This window comes from Gobius niger (genome assembly GCF_951799975.1).
Source record: "Gobius niger genome assembly, chromosome: 6".
In the NCBI taxonomy this organism is placed as follows: domain Eukaryota; kingdom Metazoa; phylum Chordata; class Actinopteri; order Gobiiformes; family Gobiidae; genus Gobius; species Gobius niger.
Genome location: NC_136857.1, coordinates 1,869,651 through 1,890,295, shown reverse-complemented (window position 1 = coordinate 1,890,295; position 20,645 = coordinate 1,869,651). Strand labels below are relative to the sequence as shown.

The window sequence follows — 20,645 nt, the reverse complement described above, 5'->3', positions numbered from 1 at the left end:
ATCCAAATCTGCTCGTCCCTTCACGTCCCTTAGTCATTGTCGTTTCTTCAAATACAGAAAGAAATGCCTTCCATATGTTTTGGGGGGAAATCAGTCCGACTACCTACAGCCTGTCTTCTTCCAAAGTCAATTTGAGGCGGAACTTCATTTCAGAAGTCATCCAGAACAAATTAAACGGATTAAGCGGAAGCAGCTTAGATCAAAGCTTTAGCTCAGAGGTTTTCCGTCAGCGCATTGATAGCGTACGGACTCAAACAAAAGCTGTAAAATCGAGCTTCCAAGTTCTTTTTTGGTGATTTTTAAAAGAGAGACTGAGACACCGCCGCTCTTACACTGCACGACTCATATATATAGGTATAAATGAGCGGTAAATTGGCATCTCTGTATTGCTCAATATGCCCACGTTGACTATTTATTCCTCTATATAAGCAGCACTATCAGGGGTCACAATAGCACATTCACGATGAAGGTCACTAATGCATTCTGGGTAAGATACTTGGAATTTTTGGCTGATCTTTGTCGGCGTTTAAAGCAGTGGTTTCCAACCTTTTTTGCCTCACGTACCCCTTGAGTCGTGGATTTATACTCTGAGTACCCCCTACCTTGAGGATTTTGCCAATATTATTACAAAGTGACCAACTAAATTAATATTATTCAGTATTTAACAGTGTGTTGTGTTCTCTGATTTTGCCCTATTTATACTATTGCGCTGTGGTTTGGGGTAGTACTTACAAAAACACAGTTAAACCAATAGTATTGCTGCAAAAAAGAGCTGTCTGAGTAATTCATAAAGTTGGGTTTCTGGACCACACAAATCCATTATTTTTAAAATCAAGGATCATGAAGTTTTGTGACATTGTTGAGTTCCAAACTGTACAGATGTTATACAGAGCAAGGTACAAACTGTTACCAGGCCAAATACAAAGAAGGTTCCAAGAACACACTGTTTTTTTTATGAATTACGTGAAGATTTAAACTTTAGGATTCAGAAACACAGCTCAACTTTGAAGAGCTTCAGCCCTACAATTAAAGGTGTGCAATTGTGGAATAATTTGGATATGGAAATGAAACAATGTCCAAACATCAACCTGTTCAAATATAAATACAAACAAAAGACTTTTGAAAAATACAGAAAAGAAGAAATTAGTTGCCACTAGAGGGAGCAATACAACCAATTTACATTGATTAATTAATGGCAGAGTGTTTGGAATTGCTTGTAACGGATGTCATTTCTATTGCTCAAAACATAATAAAGAATTTGTAGCGATCTTGCAGGAAATAGTAATAGTGTAATAGTGTTTGGTTCTGTTACTATGTGAAAGGAAACAAGTTCATCATTTTTTGTTTTGTTTTCTTTGCTATTGTTCCTTGTTGTTGTTTTGTTTACACTGATTATACTATGAGAAATGAAAAGTTCATCATTTTGAGTTGGGGGGGAGGCGCTCATAAGCTTTTGCTTCAGCCTACTCCGTCTGAGCAAAATGTATGCTCAAATAAATAAATAAATAAATAAAATACTCTCAGAATCAAACCACTTACACTGCAAAAAGTAGTTAACTAGATCAGTATAAACATCTCAATTTGAGCATAATAATCCAAATTTTAGTTGTTTTGACTGGTTAAGAAGTTGTTGGGCATTTGTCCCAGATTATTTCACTTGTTCTGAGATGTTTCTGACTCGTTTCAATACGTTTCGTCCTTATTTCAGGTCATTTTCTTTGCCAATGGGGAAAGAAAATTGGTCTTATCTCATTGGCAATTTTACTTTCTTATTTCAAGTGAGATTTACCCTAGAACTGGTCTGAAATGTCCTCAAACAAGCAAAGCAAACTCGGTCCGATCAGGAAAAGTGTCTAAATGAGTGAAAACCGCTCAAAACAAGATACATTTCCTCAATTCAAGTCATTTAAGACAATGCTTGATATTCACTTTTTGTAGTGTACTGATAAACATCATTAAAACTAACTTTCCTTTCACCTTCTTTTTTAACCTGAAATAATTCCAAGTACCCCCCGCTAAGTGCTCAAGTACCCCCAGGTACCAGTTAAGCCGAACTGGAGAAAATACACTCGGTGAAGGCAGGAGGTTCAGCATTTGTCCATTGACTCTTCAAACCTTTGGTGCTGTGTTCTAAAGAGAGCCGTACCGTTGTGAGCCAGCTTCCTCCGCACCGTGAGCATGACCTGGCCGTTGCGCGCCGCGTTGGTCATCAGCTCCAGGACCTGCTTGTGGGACTTCCCCTTGACCGGGACGCCGTCGATGCACAGCAGCTCGTCCCCCGCCCGGAGCCGGCCGTCCTTCTCCGCGGCGCCCAGGGGCACGATGGCGCCGATGTACACCTGTGAGAGAGGGGCAGACTGGCGTGGAATCCTTCTATATTAATGTCTGAGCTCTGTGGAAGTACTAGCATTCTAACCCTCAGGTCTGAGCTAGGAATTCAAGTCTTAGATCAGGGGCGGGCAATCACTACCTCGAGATGAAGGTTCTTGAGTCATCGTCTGTACTCTGTGGTTGATGAAAGAAGTACCCCCATAATGTGTATTTGTATGAGTATTTGTATTTTTTCTACTTTTAAGGCGAGACACTGCAGGTGAATAAATGTAGAGATTTCAATTTGAAACGTTTGCTGAACATCACTGATATAAATATGAAAAAATGTATTGCATTTTTTCTGTCTTTTTATGTTTTCACATAAAAATAAGGCATTTTGAGCATTAAAATGGCCAAAATTGCCTATATTTTGGGCAACAAAATCAAAATAATGAATTGAGCCAGATTACAATGTATGGTTTTATTTTATTGACATATTAGTGACTAAGATTTTTGTTTAGTTTTTCAATAAACTAATCATCAGTGAAAAAATCTGTAAAAACTCAAATTCCGCCTGTTTTTTTGGTTTCAAAGCTGAATAAATCAGGCTAGGAATTAGATATTACAAAATCCCTCTGAAAAAACCTTCAAAATCTTGTTGTGTCTCAGCCTGTAAAGTTTGGAGTCTGGCCCCTTAGCAGGACACGTGGATGTAACTCATTTTTGCAACTTTTCTGTCATTTTTTGTCACATTTTTTTCATTTTTTGTCAATTTTTTTCGTCAATTTTTTATCACATTTTTGTCACATTTTTGTCATTTTTCGTCATTTTTTCGTCATTTTTTTGTAATTTTTTGTCTTTTTTTTGGTCAAAATTTTTCAAATTTGTGTCCTTTTTTCGTCAATTTTTTATCACATTTGTGTCACATTTTGTCACATGTTTGTCATTTTTTCGTCATTTTTTTTAATCAAATTTTTTTGTCATGCTCGGCCCGTTCTTCGACTTTTCCGCTCCAGCGTCTCGTAGGAGGAAAAACACCATATTTGGGTGAAAGCGTCATCACGGGGCCCCTTAGCAGGACACGTGGATGTCAAATCTGCCAATATTTATGAATGAAAACCCGCGGGAAAGACGGCCTTTCTACTTCCGGGTCGCCCCCACCTCGCAGACAAAACATCATCAAATAAACATCATCATTTTTATATCTGACATGAAAACTAAGATGTAAAGGGAGGAAAACAGATACAAATCTCCACTTCCACCACTGCGGGAAACATCAATACTTTCACCTGCCGTGTCTCGCCTTAAATCATTAATCATCATCATACTATCAATTAAAAAATGTGTGTATGCTTTATGTATGATAATAATACTGTACTATTGCAGACTCTCTTTTCGTTTTACCTCTTACCTCCCGCCGGAATCGAATTTAAAGCTTAAAGGAACAGGTCACCGTTTTTCCACACTGAGATATGTTCTTGCCTGAGCTTAGACGAGTTGAAATGTACCTGTCTGGTCTTTGTGCGTGCGCTCAGTCACGCAAAAAGACCAAAGATGTTGTTAGCATTTGGCCTCTCCCGGTATATTCCTATAGCTCAAACGGGGTGAAGTTAGAAGCGACCACGCTCTTCCACGGGCACAAAGACAAGTACGTTACGCATCAACTCGTCTAAGCTCAGGTAAGAACATGTGTCAGTGTGGAAAAACGGTGGCCTGTTCCTTTAAAAACAGTGTAATCCCTCATTTGAAAGCTAAGACCCACAAAAGTATAAGTTTTTTGTGAAATGGTCAATGCGTTTTTGTTGTTTTTCTCGTCACCTTTTATCACGTTTTTGTCACTTTTTCGACATGTTTTTGTTTCGTTTTTTTTGTGTCACATTTCCTCGCGTTTTGCCATGTTTTTATCGCTCTTTTCCACTTTCTTGACCCGATTCCGCCGTGTGTTCGTCATATTTTTGTTGCTTTTCCGTCACTATTTGAGGTTGTTTTTTTTACAGCTTTTATGTGCTCGGTTCAGGCGGGGGTTAAGTGGTTAAAACTGTGGCTCTTTTCATGACGAAGGTTTGCAAACCCCTGATCTAGAAGATTAGCTACAACTTCATCTGCCTATTGTCAAATCACAAACAACATTTAGAAACTTTAGGCTGGAGTTAACGTCGCCATAAAGAGAGCACAAGGTAAACCATGAATATCACATAAGAGATCAATGCTTCTTAAAGGAACAGGCCACCGTTTTTACATTCTGAGATATGTTCTTACCTGAGCTTTGACGAGTTCTTTAGGACCTGTCTGATCTTCAGTCACGTAAACACAGCGCAGACGGCGTTAGCATTTAGCCTCTCCCTCTCTCCTCTATAGCTCCAAAACAGGTCAAGATAGAAGCTACCAAGCTCTTCCACGTTTTCCCTATTTAAATATGGTTACGTGAAGTGTTCCACTGCAAAGTATAATTACACAAAATTAAACAATGTGGATTTTCTAAGCGGATAAAAGGGGGAACTATATTGTAAGGCGTAATAATACCAGGAGTAGTTTGGCATCCGCACAGTAATCTTCACTTTACTGTGCGGATGCCAAACTACTCCTGGTATTATTACAAGAGCTTGGTAGCTTCTATCTTGACCTGTTTTGGAGCGACGGTCTGCTGTGAGTTTGTATAGATTTATGAGTTGGTTTGTCTAAAAATGCAAATAATCCTAATCCTTAAGGTTAACCCCTTAACTCCCACTTGAACCGAGCACATTTTCTCCAGTTTGGCTTTATCCCCAATCCAAAAGCTTCTGGAAAAAAGGTGTGAAAATAGCAACAAAACAATGATGGAAATGTGACAAAAAAGTGAGAAAACATTGACAAAAAGTGATGAAAAATGTATGAAAAAGTGGCAAAAATGTCACAAGAAATTGACAAAAAAATGGACGAAAAAATGACAAAAATGTGACAAAAAAAATCAAAAAATTGATAAAAAATGGACGAAAAAATGACAAAAATGTGACCAAAAAAATCAAAAAATTGATAAAAAATGGACAGAAAAATGTCAAAAATGTGACAAAAAATTGATTAAAAATGGACAAAAAAATGGACGGAAAAAAAAATGACAAAAATGTGATAAATTACAAAAAAGTTACAAAAATGAGTTGAACACCCAACAAAAAAATGTTGGCAAAAAAATGTGATGACGTGAGGAAAAAGATCCTCTCAGTTCAGGTGGGAGTTAAGAGGTTAACCATTTCCCTGGCCCTAACCTTAATTTGTGTCATGATATCTCACGTTTTCACAGCAGACTGTCCCTCCGGAGCAGAACATCTAGCACTAACTGTTTTGGAGCTATAGAGGAGAGAGGGAGAGGCTAAATGCTAACGCCGTCTGCGCTGTGTTTACGTGACTGAAGATCAGACAGGTCCTAAAGAACTCGTCAAAGCTCAGGTAAGAACATATCTCAGTATGGAAAAACGGTGGCCTGTTCCTTTAACTAATAGACAATATAATATGTGCAGGTCAGTAGTGAATCCAGCGCCACCTACCGGCTGCTCTGGGCCCTCCCCTCCCAGCACTCTGAAGCCAAAGCCCGACTCCTGGTTCCGTTTGATGAACACGTCCAAGTCCTTCGTATTAGGAGCTGCACAGACACAAGTAAAAACAGCGTTATCTTCTTTGAACAAGACCAGACAAAGGCAGACACTGTTTGTTTGTCGTTACTGTCATATTCTATAGAGATAATGTAACATTTGCATTTGTTTGACGAGGGAGTAAACAGTGTACTACATCAAATGCATTGCACACGGCCTACATTTGGAAAACTGGTCTGAAATATTCACTAAAAACACAGTGTCTTTATTGGTAAATTGAGCTGAAACAGTGATTCCCAAACAAGTACCAGAGATCACAGGGGGTCACAAGGATTTTAACTGGTTAGATCTTCAAACATTACTGTATTTTCCGGATTATAAATCACACTTTTTTCATCGTTTGGCTGGGAATGCGACTTATATATCAAAATATATAATTTCACACAGACAAAAAAAAACATGGTAATGAAGCAGTGGAAAGAAAGTGTGGAGAGAGCGAGAAACCTGTGAGGGGCTGACGAAAATCGGAGGTTACTCTTACTGTAGTGCACATATCATGTACAGTTCTCTTATACGACCTTATCTGACCTACTGTGTGGAAATCTGGGGGAACACGTATAAAAGCAATACAGATGTTCTATATAAATTACAAAAGAAGGCCTTACGAATTATCCACAAAGTCGGATATAGGGAGCTCACAAACCCACTATTTGTACAGTCGCAGCTTCTCAAATTTACAGAATTGGTGCAATTAAAAACTGCCCTTGTTTTCTTCAAAAACAGTTCACTCCCTGCAAACATTCAAATCATGTTTTCAGACCGTGATGGGGGTTAGAACCTAAGAAAGAAAATGAATGTTAAGAAAAAATATTCCCGCACAACACAAAAAAGTCTGTCTGTTACAGGAAGTGGATTCGACCTCTGGAACTCCTTAGAAGAGGATTTAAAAATGCATTCAACTGTAGTACAATTTAAAATAATGTACAGAAAGCAAATACTGGAAAAGTCTGCAAAACTCCTGTAATTAATCATCTGTTCCTGAACCATGAATTGCCTTTGTTATTTTGATCCGATAATGAGAAGTATGTTATGAATCCGGATTCATTATGTGATGTCCAGAATGTGCACCTTCAGCCTTATGCAAGAGCAACACAAGAACGTCATGAACTAATGACTTTACTGTTTGGGATTTGCTAAGAGGAGCCGTTTGTTGATTTAATTCGCCACTAAGGCTGGAATTGCCGCATAGATCTCATGGTTAAAGCCTAAATATACATTAAAAATGATTGTGCCGTGAGCAGGAGTTTAAGTTGTGTAAGTCTGAAAGGAGGGGTAGGGCCTTATAAGTTATAACTAACTTCTTCCTACTCCCTTTGAGCAGCACTAATACCTCTTATGTTGTGAAAAATTGTGTATGTTATATGTATACTATACCTGTATGCATCTGTTGCTCAAATAAACTAAACTAAACTAAACTAAACTAAAGGAAACAAAAAAAGCTAATTGCAGGCTAAAAACTAGAGGAACGAGTTCGCAAACGAGAGCTTGAACAACGTGATGCCGGGAGAGGCTTGTTAACGGTGCAGTTACGCCTCCATGCCCAGGTCGTTGTCAAGGCTGGAGCAATTTATACTCCGGAGCGACTTATATGTTTTTTTCTTCTTCATTATGCCTTTTCTGGCTGGTGCGACTTATACACAGGAGCGACTTATAATCCGGAAATTATGGTATTTTTTGGGCAAATTAAAAAGTAACAATACCACACACAACGACTGGAAAAGGGAATCAAATTACACTTCAGTTCCGGATAATTTGCCTGAACTAAATGCAGGCAGTACTTTACTTTAGCGCACCGTAATATCATGCTACATCGATGAAATGGACTTTGTATATCGTGCTGGATATCTGAAGTTTAATGTAGTTTGTTTCTTGATAATATGTTTAATCAAACCCCTCGAGGTGGCAATATATCGTCGCCCAAATAATATTGATATTGCGGTTTAGAAGATGTGTACATTTACAAGATCGATTATAGCTCCAATGTCAAGAAACCAACAAAAACAGGATCCCCAGTCGGCAGAGGATAAATAGAGAAAGGAAATAAGATCCGAGGCTCACAAAATCGTCTCATTTAATAAACGCTGTTGAATACATTTCACCAGTAGCTGATTTTGTCTGCCTCGGATCTTATTTCCTTTCTCTAATTGCCAGCTCGTCTTTGCATGTTTTTGATTGTTTGCAACAATAGTGTTTTATCATCGTTATTGAGAAAGTTCCCCCAAAAATTTAGATTTATGTCAATAGTGCCCAAGCCAACAAATCCCTCACCCTGTCCCAGTATAAAGAAAGTAAATAAACAAGGAAAGCGGGGCTGAAAAATGCGTTCTCCATGTTTTCCCATGTTACAATGTCATAAAGCTGTTACTGTGGCCAAAATGTTATGAACAGTGTTGATTTCGTCGACTAAAATATTTAGTCTTAATTTTAGTCAAAGTGTTATTTTTGACGACTAAAATTGGACTAAAACTAAATTAAAGGTTTCTCATGAGACTAAAACTATGACTAAAATGTCCAGATATTTTAGTCGACTAAAATCAGACTAAATAAAAATGAAAAGGAGAGACTAAAATCATCCAAACTTGTATTGAGCGTCTGAAAGAGCCTCAGATCATGTAAATCCTCTGCCAAAGGATCAACTCTGAGCTTTATCATGTGGAGCAGCTCCATGAAGCAGAGGAACAACATTAAATATGATTATAATGAAGATTATCAATGCAAAGTCGACTAAATTAGTCTTAAATTTAGTCGACTAAAACTAGACTAAAAATGGGGATGAAATTTTCTTTTTTTCGTCACATTTTTTGGTCAATTTTTTGTCACATTTCTTGTAATTTTTTTGTATTTTTTTGTCTCTTTTTATTTTTTGTCATTTTTTTTGTCAATTGTTTTTGTAATTTTTTGTCACATTTTTTGTAATTTTTTTGTCAATTTTTTTTGTATTTTTTTCGTAATTTTTTGTCTTTTTTAATTTTTTGTCACATTTTTTGTCATTTTTTTGGAGAGACTAAAATCATCCAAACTTCTATTGAGCGTCTGAAAGAGCCTCAGATCATGTAAATTCTCTGCCAAAGGATCAGCTCTGAGCTTTGTTCATGTGGAGCAGCTCCATGAAGCAGAGGAACAACATTAAACATGATTATAATGAATATTATCAATGCAAAGTCCACTCAATTAGTCTTAAATTTAGTCGACTAAATTGACACGCAACTTTAGTCGATGAAAAGATTTTTTCGACTAAATCTCGACTAAAATTACACTACATTTTAGTCAAAAGACTAAGACTAAAACTAAATTAAAATATGTTGTCAAACTAACACTGGTTATGAACAGGATTGTCATGAACGACTTTTAGCTGGAGATGCATTTGAGCGGGTCACAGGTCACAGGTCACAGGTCACAGGGGTCAACTCTGAGCATCAAACCTGTTTCTTTACTTTCTGGAAAAGGTGGTTTAGACACAAAGTTTTGGTCCAGAATCAAACGGGTGTAAAAGTCGAGCCGCTCCACTCACGCTTGCTGTCCTGCAGGGCTCGGGACTTGATGTACAGCTCGGAGGCGTCCGGCTTGGGCGAGGTGGACCGTGTGTTGTTCACAGGGACCTGGATGGGGTTCGGGGGCAGCTCCGTGTGGTTTATGTTCTCCGTACTGTTCGCCATCTCCTGCCTCTGCAGCTGCTGCACGGGCTGAGCCACCGGCATGGGCGCAGAGTGGGGGGCAGTGTGGGGGGCGGCATGCGGGGCAGCGTGGGGGCCAGAGTGGTTGGACTGTTGGAGAGAGGTCTGGGATGTTGATTGGCTCATCGGAGCAGTGATCTGCGGGAAAAGGATCATCTTTACTGTCAATGCAATTCCAACAGAGGCGGAAATCTGACTTTAAACACATTCAGTCACACAGTTCACACAAATAAACTAAGTATGACATATTCAAGTGTTGCTCTGCAATAAGTAATCTTAAAATAAGTTTATTAGTCCCTGATTTGAGGAACTCCATTTTGAGAAGTCTGTCCATGGGGCAAGTTTGTTTTTTTATTTGTATTATGTAACATTGAATACAAAACATACAATTAATAACCAACAAAAGTTGTTTTACTTTTGCAGTGGGTATTCACAAAATGGATCCGGATGAGAAGAACATAACGTGTTTAAATTTCTAATTTACTGTCAGGTCTTAAGAGAAGTGAAGCTGTTTGTGTTTTTTTAACAATGAAAAATATCTGTTATAAAATATAGAATATTTAATTCTATATATTGGGTGAAAAGTTATGTGTTAGATTTAGTCAAACAAATCTTTTCATTTTTAGTCTAGTTTTAGTCGACTAAATTTAAGACTAATTGAGTGGACTTTGCATTGATAATATTGATTCTAATCATATTTAATGTTGTTCCTCTGCTTCATGGAGCTGCTCCACATGAACAAAGCTCAGAGCTGATCCTTTAAACATGATCTGAGGCTCTTTCAGACGCTCAATACAAGTTTGGATGATTTTAGTCTCTCCTTTTCATTTTTATTTAGTCTCATTTTAGTCGACTACAATATCTGGACATTTTAGTCACAGTTTTAGTCTCATGAGAAACTTTTAATTTAGTTTTAGTCCAATTTTAGTCGTCAGAAATATCACTTTGACTAAAATTAAGACGAAATTAACACTGGTGGGTACGTCGCCATGGAGATGTGACTAAAGTCAGCAGTATTTAAGATTTCAGTAGGTTAGTTCCTCATCCAAATCCATTTTCTGTGCCGAGCTGCTCATTAGCGGCATGTTTTGGACTGATCACAACAGCATAGTCAAAAATGTTACACAGTGTGCCTTTTATGTCTCACTCAATATGACATTTACAGCAGACAATGAAGAAGAATATTCAATAATCGGCCCAATCCATCATTTCTGCAGTTTCGGTGATTTTTTTTAAACCAAATATCGTGATAATATCGTTTATCGCATTTATTTTGATAATCGTGACCCCAAATTTCATCATCGTCCCAACCTTAGTCCAGATTTGATCTAAATTCAGACCATTTGTTCTGTGGTGGTAATTGGAGGGTTAAATATCTTATGAAGTGAAAAGTATGAGAACGACTGGCCTAGTTTACACTTTTCAGACCAGCGATATCAGACTTCCATTTATTTCTTTTCGATTTGTTGTGGAAAACGGTGTTGACGATGCACTGAATGATGTGTGTTTTCACTGTTTACTTTGCAATCCCTCCTAAAAAGACACAGAAATGAGCGCTTGACACTCACTCATGTCACACCAAAAGCATATGTGTCACGTACTTACCGTAAATGCTGTAATATAGGCCGGGGCCTTTATTTACTCCAGGGCATCTCGGACCAGGTCTTTATTGGAACCAGGCCACAATTAGAGACAGGCCTTTATTTCTATTTGAGGAAAACGGACGACCAGGAAAACGAAGAAAAACGAGATTTGTGTCCATTTGCACCTAAAATATTAGGTTCATTTATTAATTAACATTTCAAACCCTCTCCCAGCGGCTGGAACATTGACGCCTTTTATTTTGTCGGGACAACAGGAAGTGTTTCGTTGCTGTTAGCGGAGCTTTGACATCAGTGTCGCTGCAGGTTTCTGTTTCCTTTTTACCGCGGACCGGATTATTTGTTGTTATCTTGTGTAAAAGGCGAGTTTAGACGGAGCGTTTGTGTTTGTGATCGATCATGAGACTGACCCGAGAGAAGACGAGACGCTCGCGCTGATGGGAGGAGTTATTTTGAGGCGTGGGACTGACCTGCACACGGAGCAGCTGGACGTGCTTTGAAGACGCGATGGAGACTTTATTAAAACCCTGGAGGGTCACACAACATTTGTCCTGTTTCCAAATATCGTCACAGGAGGTTTGAAAAGTGGCTAAATCTGTGTCAAGGTTACGCTGGGATCAGCTCCTCCGCAGCGTCCCCCTCGGCCCGGGTTCAGTTTGTTACTTCCTGCACGTGACTTTTCATTTACACCAGTATGAGACAAATTCCTAACATGGGGAATATTTCTACTGCAATAGTTTCTAATAAAAGCCCCGGCCTGTTTTAGAGACCGGCTTTAATTTGCCTCCGCCAGCCTCGAACCCGGCCTCTGTTAGAGACCCGGCCTCTAATGGAATACAGGCCAGTATTAGAGAATTTACGGTAAGCAAATACAGCCCTAGATATTTACGCTTTATATAAATCGGAGTCATTGCTCATGTGTGTTGTCAGCCGAGCGCTCGGAGAGTCAAACACTGGAGCAATAAAAAGCTCGTGTGAGTAATCCTAACTCTATTTTAAGAGTGCGGCAAAGGAATACAAGAACAAGCTGTTGAACAAGGCCTATCATCTTAAACACCCATACACAGAGGGATGAAAGCTCTGCGCCAGGAGCCGGCGGATTTAAACAACAAAAAACATGCCCTCTCTGGTCTAACGGGGGCTTTCTCAATAATGGAGGGAAAAAAACACACGCCAACTGAAGGGGGGAGTGAGAAAACTAGACAAAGAGCAAATGACAGCAGTGGGATGCAAAGAGATTGGAATAAAAAAAGGCTTACCGGCTTCAGGGACTTGACTGGGGAGGTCTGACCTGTGGAAATAGACAAGGAATGATCAGGAAATGTGCAACGAAGGGGTTTGAGTCTCCAACATCGTCATTTATAAACATGTGTCTTGAATGGGAACACCGTATAGCAGGGGGAGGCCAGTTTTCTTGGTGGAGGGGCCGATTTTCTTTATTGTAAACAGACCGAGGGCCGAAGTCGCTGATTATTAGCCCAAAGTAAAGCTCAACAATGCAAAAATGACCATCTTAAATGAGAGAAATGACTTAAAACTGCTTGAATTAAAGTTCTTCTATGTTGAATTTGAGTCGGTTTGAACTAATCCCAAGATACAAACGCTACAGCACCAATGGAACAAGAATAAAACCCACCTGAAATCAGACAAACTTATCTGAATTAAGAGAACAACGACTACAAAGGTTTGATCTCGTCTAAGACCAGACCAAATCTACTGAAATCTTAGATTTAATCTGTTCATTCAAGTAGATTTATTGAAGTCATAATTTTAACATTGCTATGTTCAAATTATATTATAAATAAATAAGTATGCCAGTGTGTTCAGTTATGAGTGTGCAAAACGTACTTTGCCTACGCTAACGGAAAGTAAGAAAACCTATAGGACAAGGAATGTGTTTTTCCATCTATACACAGCTGTCCAGCCATCATGACATTGACGAATACGTAGCTTCCCAGACAGACAGTCTGTCTCAACTAACCCCCTACCGAAAAAAACTGCTTTTACTTGGAATTTGGGCCGGCCAATCATGTTTTAGGATACGCCCTAAACATATCTCATTTGCATAATAGGATAAAAACCTCATGCCAATGTTTGTTCTTTGTGAAAACTTATACTTATACTTTTCGCCCAGTAAATATTCGATCCACTTAATTGTCTCCAGTTGTTTTTCACACCTCATGATTTCATTTATGTCATTTCTTCCTTTAAACGATTGTTCTTTTCCCAGTGCACTTCCTTCAAATGCCAGTGCTGTACATAAAATATGACCTCATTGGGTGTATTGACAGTATTTCTACCTTTTTTTCTCCCAATTAACTCTAATAATGTTAAAAATACTCTCTGACGAGTGTAATAATGTTTCTCAAAATCATCTTGAGGGCCAGAGGTTCTGTACTGGAGGGCTGGATTTCACTCGCCACAGTCACCGCCACCTGCCGCATCCACGCATCACTATTTCTCTTGTCTCAAAGAAATGAGCGACCTGATGTAGAGTATTTATTACATGCACTGCAAAAAGTATTTAACTAGATCAGTACAAACATCTCAATTTGAGCACAATAATCCAAATTTTAGTTGTTTTGACTAGTTAAGAAGTTCTACGGCATTTGTCCTGGATTATTTCACTTGTTCTGAGATGTTTCTGACTCGTTTCGATACATTTCGTCCTTATTTCAGGTCATTTTCTTTGCCAATGGGGTAAGAAAATTGTTCTTATCTCATTGGCGATATTACTTTCTTATTTCAAGCGAGATTTACCCTAGAACTGGTCTGAAATGTCCTCAAACAAGCAAAGTAAACTTGGTCCGATCAGGAAAAGTGTCTAAATGAGTGAAAACTGCTGAAAACAAGAAACATTTCCTCAATTCAAGTCATTGAAATTTGACAAAAAAATGACCAAAAAATGACACAAATTTGATAAAAAAATGACGAAAAATGACAAAAAATTTACAAAAAAAATACAAAAAAATGACAAAAAATTGATTAAAAAATTGACAAAAAAATTACAAAAAGTTCTCCTCAAACAAGCAAAGCAAACTTGGTCCGATCAGGAAAAGTGTCTAAATGAGTGAAAACCGCTCAAAACAAAATACATTTCCTCAATTCAAATCATTGAAATTTGACAAAAAAATGAACAAAAAATGACACAAATTTGATTAAAAAATGACGAAAAATTACAAAAAAATTACAAAAAAAATACAAAAAAATACAAAAAATTGACCAAAAAAATTACAAAAATGTGACCAAAAATGACCAAATAATGACAAAAAAATGACAAAAAAATGACAAATATTTGATGAAAATTTGACAAAAAAATTACAAAAATTTGATTAAAAAATGACGAAAAAATACAAAGAAATTACAAAAAATTGACCAAAAAAATTACAAAAATGTGACCAAAAATGACCAAAAAATGACTAAAAAATGACAAAAATTTGATTAAAGAAAATGACGAAAAAATGACAAAAAATTGACAAAAAAATTACAAAAAGTTCTCCTCAAACAAGCAAAGCAAACTTGGTCCGATCAGGAAAAGTGTCTCAATGAGTGAAAACCGCTCAAAACAAGAAACATTTCCTCAATTCAAGTCATTTAAGCCAATGCTTGATATTCACTTTTTGTAGTGTGGTTACTCTACTCTAGACGGCACAGACACTCCAAAACGGTACATTATTTGCAGATAATAATGAATTTCTTTTCAAAAAAACAACTAGGTGAAATTGCTCTAATCTAACACTGCTCTAATCAATGCACAGGGTCACTTTTCATATAAATAATAATCAAAATAGATTGTCTTTGGTTTGCACGTTTTGGTTTTGTCTATGAGTGGGCATCGGTTCTGAGACGGCATCATGTGAACAGTAGGGGGCAGTGCAGTCCAATCGAACGGCGCCGCTGTCGTCACTGGTTATAAAGCAGTGTTGGAGAAACAGAAGAGACCCTAAGCCTCGAGAAAACACGCGCTTCTGTCACCAAACCCAGCCAAATGTTGATTCTACTCCCAGAAATACGTCAGCACACACACACAGCCTCTCCCCCCCCCCCGCTCGCTCAGAGAGAGGGTTTTATGAATCAACAGTGATGTTTTGAATGCGGTTTTCCACAGGATTCTTGATTAATCTCTTTTAAACGCCGTTGTCAGAGACGCGTTTCCACTGATGGAGCGAGATCGCAGGTTTCAAGGCACGAAGCACGTCGAGATCTTCAAACCGGAATAACAAGCGGAGCCAGGTCATTCCCCGTGTCGTGATATTATAAACACTTAGGTCCTGATTTAGTGCTTCCTCAAGTCGCGTTTTAATGCAATCTGCTGGAAAAATCAAATTCCCCTAAAACATAGCCTTGTTTTAGCTGAAGCGATGCAAATGTGTGGAAGTAACTCTGCACGGAAAAGGCTGTTTCATGAACTGGAAGTCCAATAATAATACTTATTAGTGAGACATCCACTAATAATCTGACTGCTGATTGATCAGGTGAAGGTGGGGAACTTTTGAGAAAATGGGGGCATCACCTCATGACATCATCACGTGAAACAGAGCATGCTGAGGTCTGACGAGGGAGACGGGCAATAGATGCCGCAATGTAGGATTACTGAAAGATGCATTATTAAAACAAGGAAGGAATAAAACCAATATGACATGGTAAAGCATAAAAAACCTATTACAAGTTAAATAACATACACTTTTTTTAAACCATGTTATAACACCGTGGCGGCACGGCCTCCGCTTCACAGGTAGAAGGTCCTGGGTTCGACTCCCACCAGGACGGAGCCTTTCTGTGTGGAGTTTGCATGTTCTCCCCGTGTCTGCGTAGGTTTCCTCCGGGTACTCCGGTTTCCCCTACCACTAAAAACATGTACAATCGGTGAATCCTCCAGCCAGGGGATTCTGACCACCAGCCTGGCTCCACATCATGGAGACGGGTCCCCGGGCGCGGCACGGCCGTCGACCACTGCTCCTTACGGGTCGCCCCAGCGGCATCAAAGGATGGGTTAAATGCAGAGGACGAATTTCCCTACGGGGACAATAAAGTAAACAAACAAACAAACAAACAAACAACACACTGCAAAAAGTAAAAATTGTCTTACTTTAAGAAATAAGTTCTTATTTTTTCCCTAAAAGTAATAATGTCTTGCCGAGCAAAGTTTTCTTGAGAAAACTCGGTGGCACAGCGGTTAGAGCCTCAGCTTCACAGCTCGAAGGTCCCGGGTTCGATTCCCAACGGGGCCTTTCTGTGTGGAGCATGTTCTCCCCGTGTCTACCACTACAAACATGTACAATAGGTGAATCCTCCAGCAGGTGATTCTGGCTCCACATCATGGAGACGGGTCTCCGGGCAATACTTTCCTTAAATATTAGTATTTATTAAGAACATTTTGCTCAAAAATGTGTGTAATTTAGAACATTTTACTTAAATCAAGCAACATTTAAGTAAAATATCCCACAATTTCTCACTAAATAAGAATGTTTTCCTTAAATTATTCCATTTTCTGAGGACATTTTTGCTTAATTCTAGCTTTTTATTTGCTTAAATTTAGTGTTTCTTTCTTGTTTTATGATGAGAAAAATATTCTAGAAATAAGAATTCTTAGCAAGAACAAAACGCTGACCCCCTTGGCAGAATGTTTTCCTTAAAACAAGACAAATTGTTTTTAGTCGGGCACTTTTTGCAGTGCACTGTTTTGAGTAATCCTTTTCAGTTTGGTTGTTTCTTCTTCTACAGCTCAAAACGCCATTCTGTATTTCCCTCTATTATGTGAATATAAAACAGTTTATCACCAGATCTGTTGCACTAAAATGCGCTCAGTGTGGCACCACTGATCTCCCAGTCTGCCGTTAACTGCCGTTATTTTAACACTTACGCAGCTTTGAGTAATATTTGAATCTTTCCCGATGGCATTTTTTGCATGCAAAACGACCGAAGATGTTGTCAGCATTTGGCCTCTCCCAAAGTGTTCCTATAGCTCCAAACGGAGGTGAAGTTGGAAGCTCTTCCACGGGCACAAAGACCAGGCAGGTACGCATCAACTCGTCTAAGCTCAGGAACATATCATAAGTCTGGAAAACCGGTGAAATATTCCTTTAAGAAATGCTTTCCTCACCTCTCGATCTCTCAGCCTAATCCTTTAACCCCTTAACTCCCACCTGAACCGAGCACATTCTCTCCAGTTTGGCTTTACCCCAATCCAAAAGCTTCTGGAAAAAAGGTGTGAAAATAGCAACAAAACTGAGACGAAAACAATGATGGAAATGTGACAAAAAAGTGACAAAACATTGATGAAAAAATGACAAAAATGTGACAAAAATTTGACAAAAAAATGACAAAAAAATGACAAAAAATGACAAAAATGAGACAAAATGTGACAAAAAAAAGTGACAAAAAATGACAAAAATGTGACAAAAATGTGATTAAAATTTGACAAAAAAATGACAAAAAAATGACAAAAAAATGACAAAAAAATGACAAAAAATGACAAAAATGTGACAAAAATGTGATTAAAATTTGACAAAAAAATGACAAAAAATGTGACAAAATGTGACAAAAAAGTGATTAAAATTTGAAAAAAAAATGACAAAAATGTGAAAAAAATGTGACAAAAATGTGACAAAAAAATTGACGAAAAAATGACAAAAATGTGACAAAAATGAGTTGAATACCCAACAAAAAATGTTAAAAAATCCGATGACGTGAGGAAAAAGATCCTCTCGGTTCAGGCGGGAGTTCAGAGGTTAATTAAATCCAAACTGTTTGTTGAAACAGCTGCACAGCGAAGGGAAGATAGAGGAGCGGGAGTGGGAGGAGCCTGGTAATGCCTGTGTGCAAAACCAGGAAGTAAAACTGCCTTGCTTTCGCCATTTCCCATCACTGTTGCATTTTCCAACCAACAAAGTGTAAAACAGTGACAACGATGTGTTTGACAGGATCCCCAAAAACCTCTCCCTCTTTAAGACAATATCATCACAACTGCCCCCTGAAGAATGATTGAAGCCTGTGATGTGTCCACTTTAATTCTGCACAAAGAGAGACCTGATGGCATCTGCTCACTACGTTTCCTCCCCCTGTGCAGCAAATCCATGAGGCGGGTTTACTCTCAGCAGTGCACACCTAATTCTTTAACCCCTTAACTCCCACCTGAACCGAGCACATTCTCTCCAGTTTGGCTTTACCCCAATCCAAAAGCTTCTGGAAAAAAGGTGTGAAAAAGCAACAAAACTGAGACAAAAACAATGATGGAAATGTGACAAAAAAGTGAGAAAACATTGATGAAAAAATGACGAAAAATGGATGGAAAAATGACAAAAATGTGACAAAATGTGACAAAAATGTGACAAAAAATGACAAAAATGTGACAAAAATGTGACAAAAAATGACAAAAATGTGACAAAAATGTGACAAAAAATGACAAAAATGTGACAAAAAATGACAAAAATGTGACAAAAATGTGACAAAAAATGACAAAAATGTGACAAAATTTGCCCAAAATTTGCCCAAAAAATGACAAAAATGTGACAAAAATGTGACAAAAATGTGACAAAATTTGCCCAAAAAATGACAAAAATGTGACAAAAATGTGACAAAATTTGCCCAAAAAATGACAAAAAAATGACAAAAATGTGACAAAATATGACAAAAATGTGATTAAAAAATTGACGAAAAAAATGAAAAAAACGTGAAAAAATGTGACAAAAAAATGACAAAAATGTGATTAAAATTTGCCAAAAAAATGACAACAAAAAATGACAAAAAATGACAAAAAAATTACAAAAAAATGACAAAAAAATGACAAAAAAATGACAAAAAAATGACAAAAATGTGACAAAAAAATGACAAAAAAAATTACAAAAAAATGACAAAAATGACAAAAAAATGACAAAAAAATGACAAAAAAATGACAAAAAAATGACAAAAATGTGACAAAAAAATGACAAAAAAAATGACAAAAAAATGACAAAAAGTGACAAAAATGTGATAAAAATTTGACAAAAAAATGACAAAGAAATGACAAAAATGTGACAAACATGTGACAAAAATGTGACAAAAAAATGACAAAAATGTGATTAAAATTTGACAAAAAAATGCCAAAAAATGACAAAAAAAATGACAAAAAAATGACAAAAAAATGACAAAAAAATGACAAAAATGTCAATCCCCAAAAACCTGCAAAAAGCTAAAACCTCCCTCTTTAAGACAATATCATCACAACTTCCCCCCAAGAATGACTGAAGCCTGTGATGTGTCCACTTTAATACTGCACAAAGAGAGACCTGATGGCATCTGCTCACTACGTTTCCTCCCACTGTGCAGCAAATCCATGAAGCGGGTTTATTCTCAGCAGTGCACACGAGCATATAACATAAAAGACATGGAGATTCGCCCACACTGTAAGACTGTTAGCACGCACTGAGCAGGAGCCCCCGGAGCCCCCGGAGCTCCGAGCCCAGCTGACTGCATCCGAATGAGCCAACAGAAGAGAAATGTAGGCTGGTGCACTGCAGTAAAGTCAGAGAGGGGGGAGCCAGAGCCCGAGAGCAGAGGAAGGCCGTGATTAGCCTCCGTCCTCGCGCTCTCTCGTCTCCTGTGATCTTTTAAGAGCGCAAATTATGCTTAACCGGCCCCTTAAACGTTTAACCAAAGCGGGACAATTTTGTGACTGTTGGGATCAGGCTCGTGATTTCAGGTTTGAGTTTCATTTTTAGCTCCCAGTGCAGATTTTAAAAACATTAACATTTGAGATTCGGTGCATTAAAAATCCCCATGCAAATAAACGGGGACCCCCAACTGTAAGAACAAATTCATGGTATATAGACAAAACAAATAAGAAATAATCTGGTTTTGTAATAGGCTTTGCTTACTTTGTTATAGGGCTGCTCGATTATTGAAAAAATAATAATCACGATTATTTTTGTCATAATTGAAATCACGATTATTCAAACGATTATTTGTTGCCTTTAAAAAAATCCAGCAAAAAAGTGACAAAAATCCAGCAGAAAAAAGACAAAAATCCAGCAAAAAAGTGACAAAAATCCAGCAGAAAAAAGACAAAAATCCAGCAAAAAAGTGACAAAAATCCAGCAGAAAAAAGACAAAAATCCAGCAAAAAAGTGACAAAAATCCAAAAATTAAAAATGTGGAAAAAAAAATTGAATTTTTTTTTTTTTTTGAAAAAAACCCCATAATAAACAAAAAATTATAATCGATTTTTTGCGATTATGCTAATTTTGTAATCTTTTACTGTTGTAATCGAAATCGTAATCGAATTTCGATTAATTGCACAGCCCTACTTTGTTATTTGTCCTCGATAATAGTTAGATAGTTTCTAGTTCTACATGGTTATACGGAGCTTGTACATTGGGTATAGTTGGTGTAGCAGGGCTGAGCGATATTATATATATTTGTGTGTGATCAGAACGAAAGAGAGATGTGCCTTGGCA

The 20,645-nt window shown here is 37.8% G+C and overlaps 1 protein-coding gene across 2 annotated transcripts in view; it reads right to left on the bottom strand.

The window, feature by feature from the left end:
- magi3a (membrane associated guanylate kinase, WW and PDZ domain containing 3a) overlaps positions 1-20,645 on the bottom strand; it is a gene marked incomplete at its 3' end in the record, with an annotated part of 461,011 nt that overhangs the window by 22,197 nt on the left and 418,169 nt on the right. The window contains exons 11-14 of one of the 2 annotated variants that reach the window (XM_079558791.1): positions 12,471-12,502; positions 9,448-9,748; positions 5,832-5,926; positions 2,147-2,339 (exon numbers count right to left, since the gene is read on the bottom strand). In XM_079558791.1, the coding sequence (XP_079414917.1) occupies positions 2,147-2,339; positions 5,832-5,926; positions 9,448-9,748; positions 12,471-12,502 (621 nt within the window). Of the gene's footprint in view, positions 1-2,146; positions 2,358-5,831; positions 5,927-9,447; positions 9,749-12,470; positions 12,503-20,645 lie in introns of both variants that reach the window. The other variant, XM_079558792.1, reaches the window with a different exon arrangement.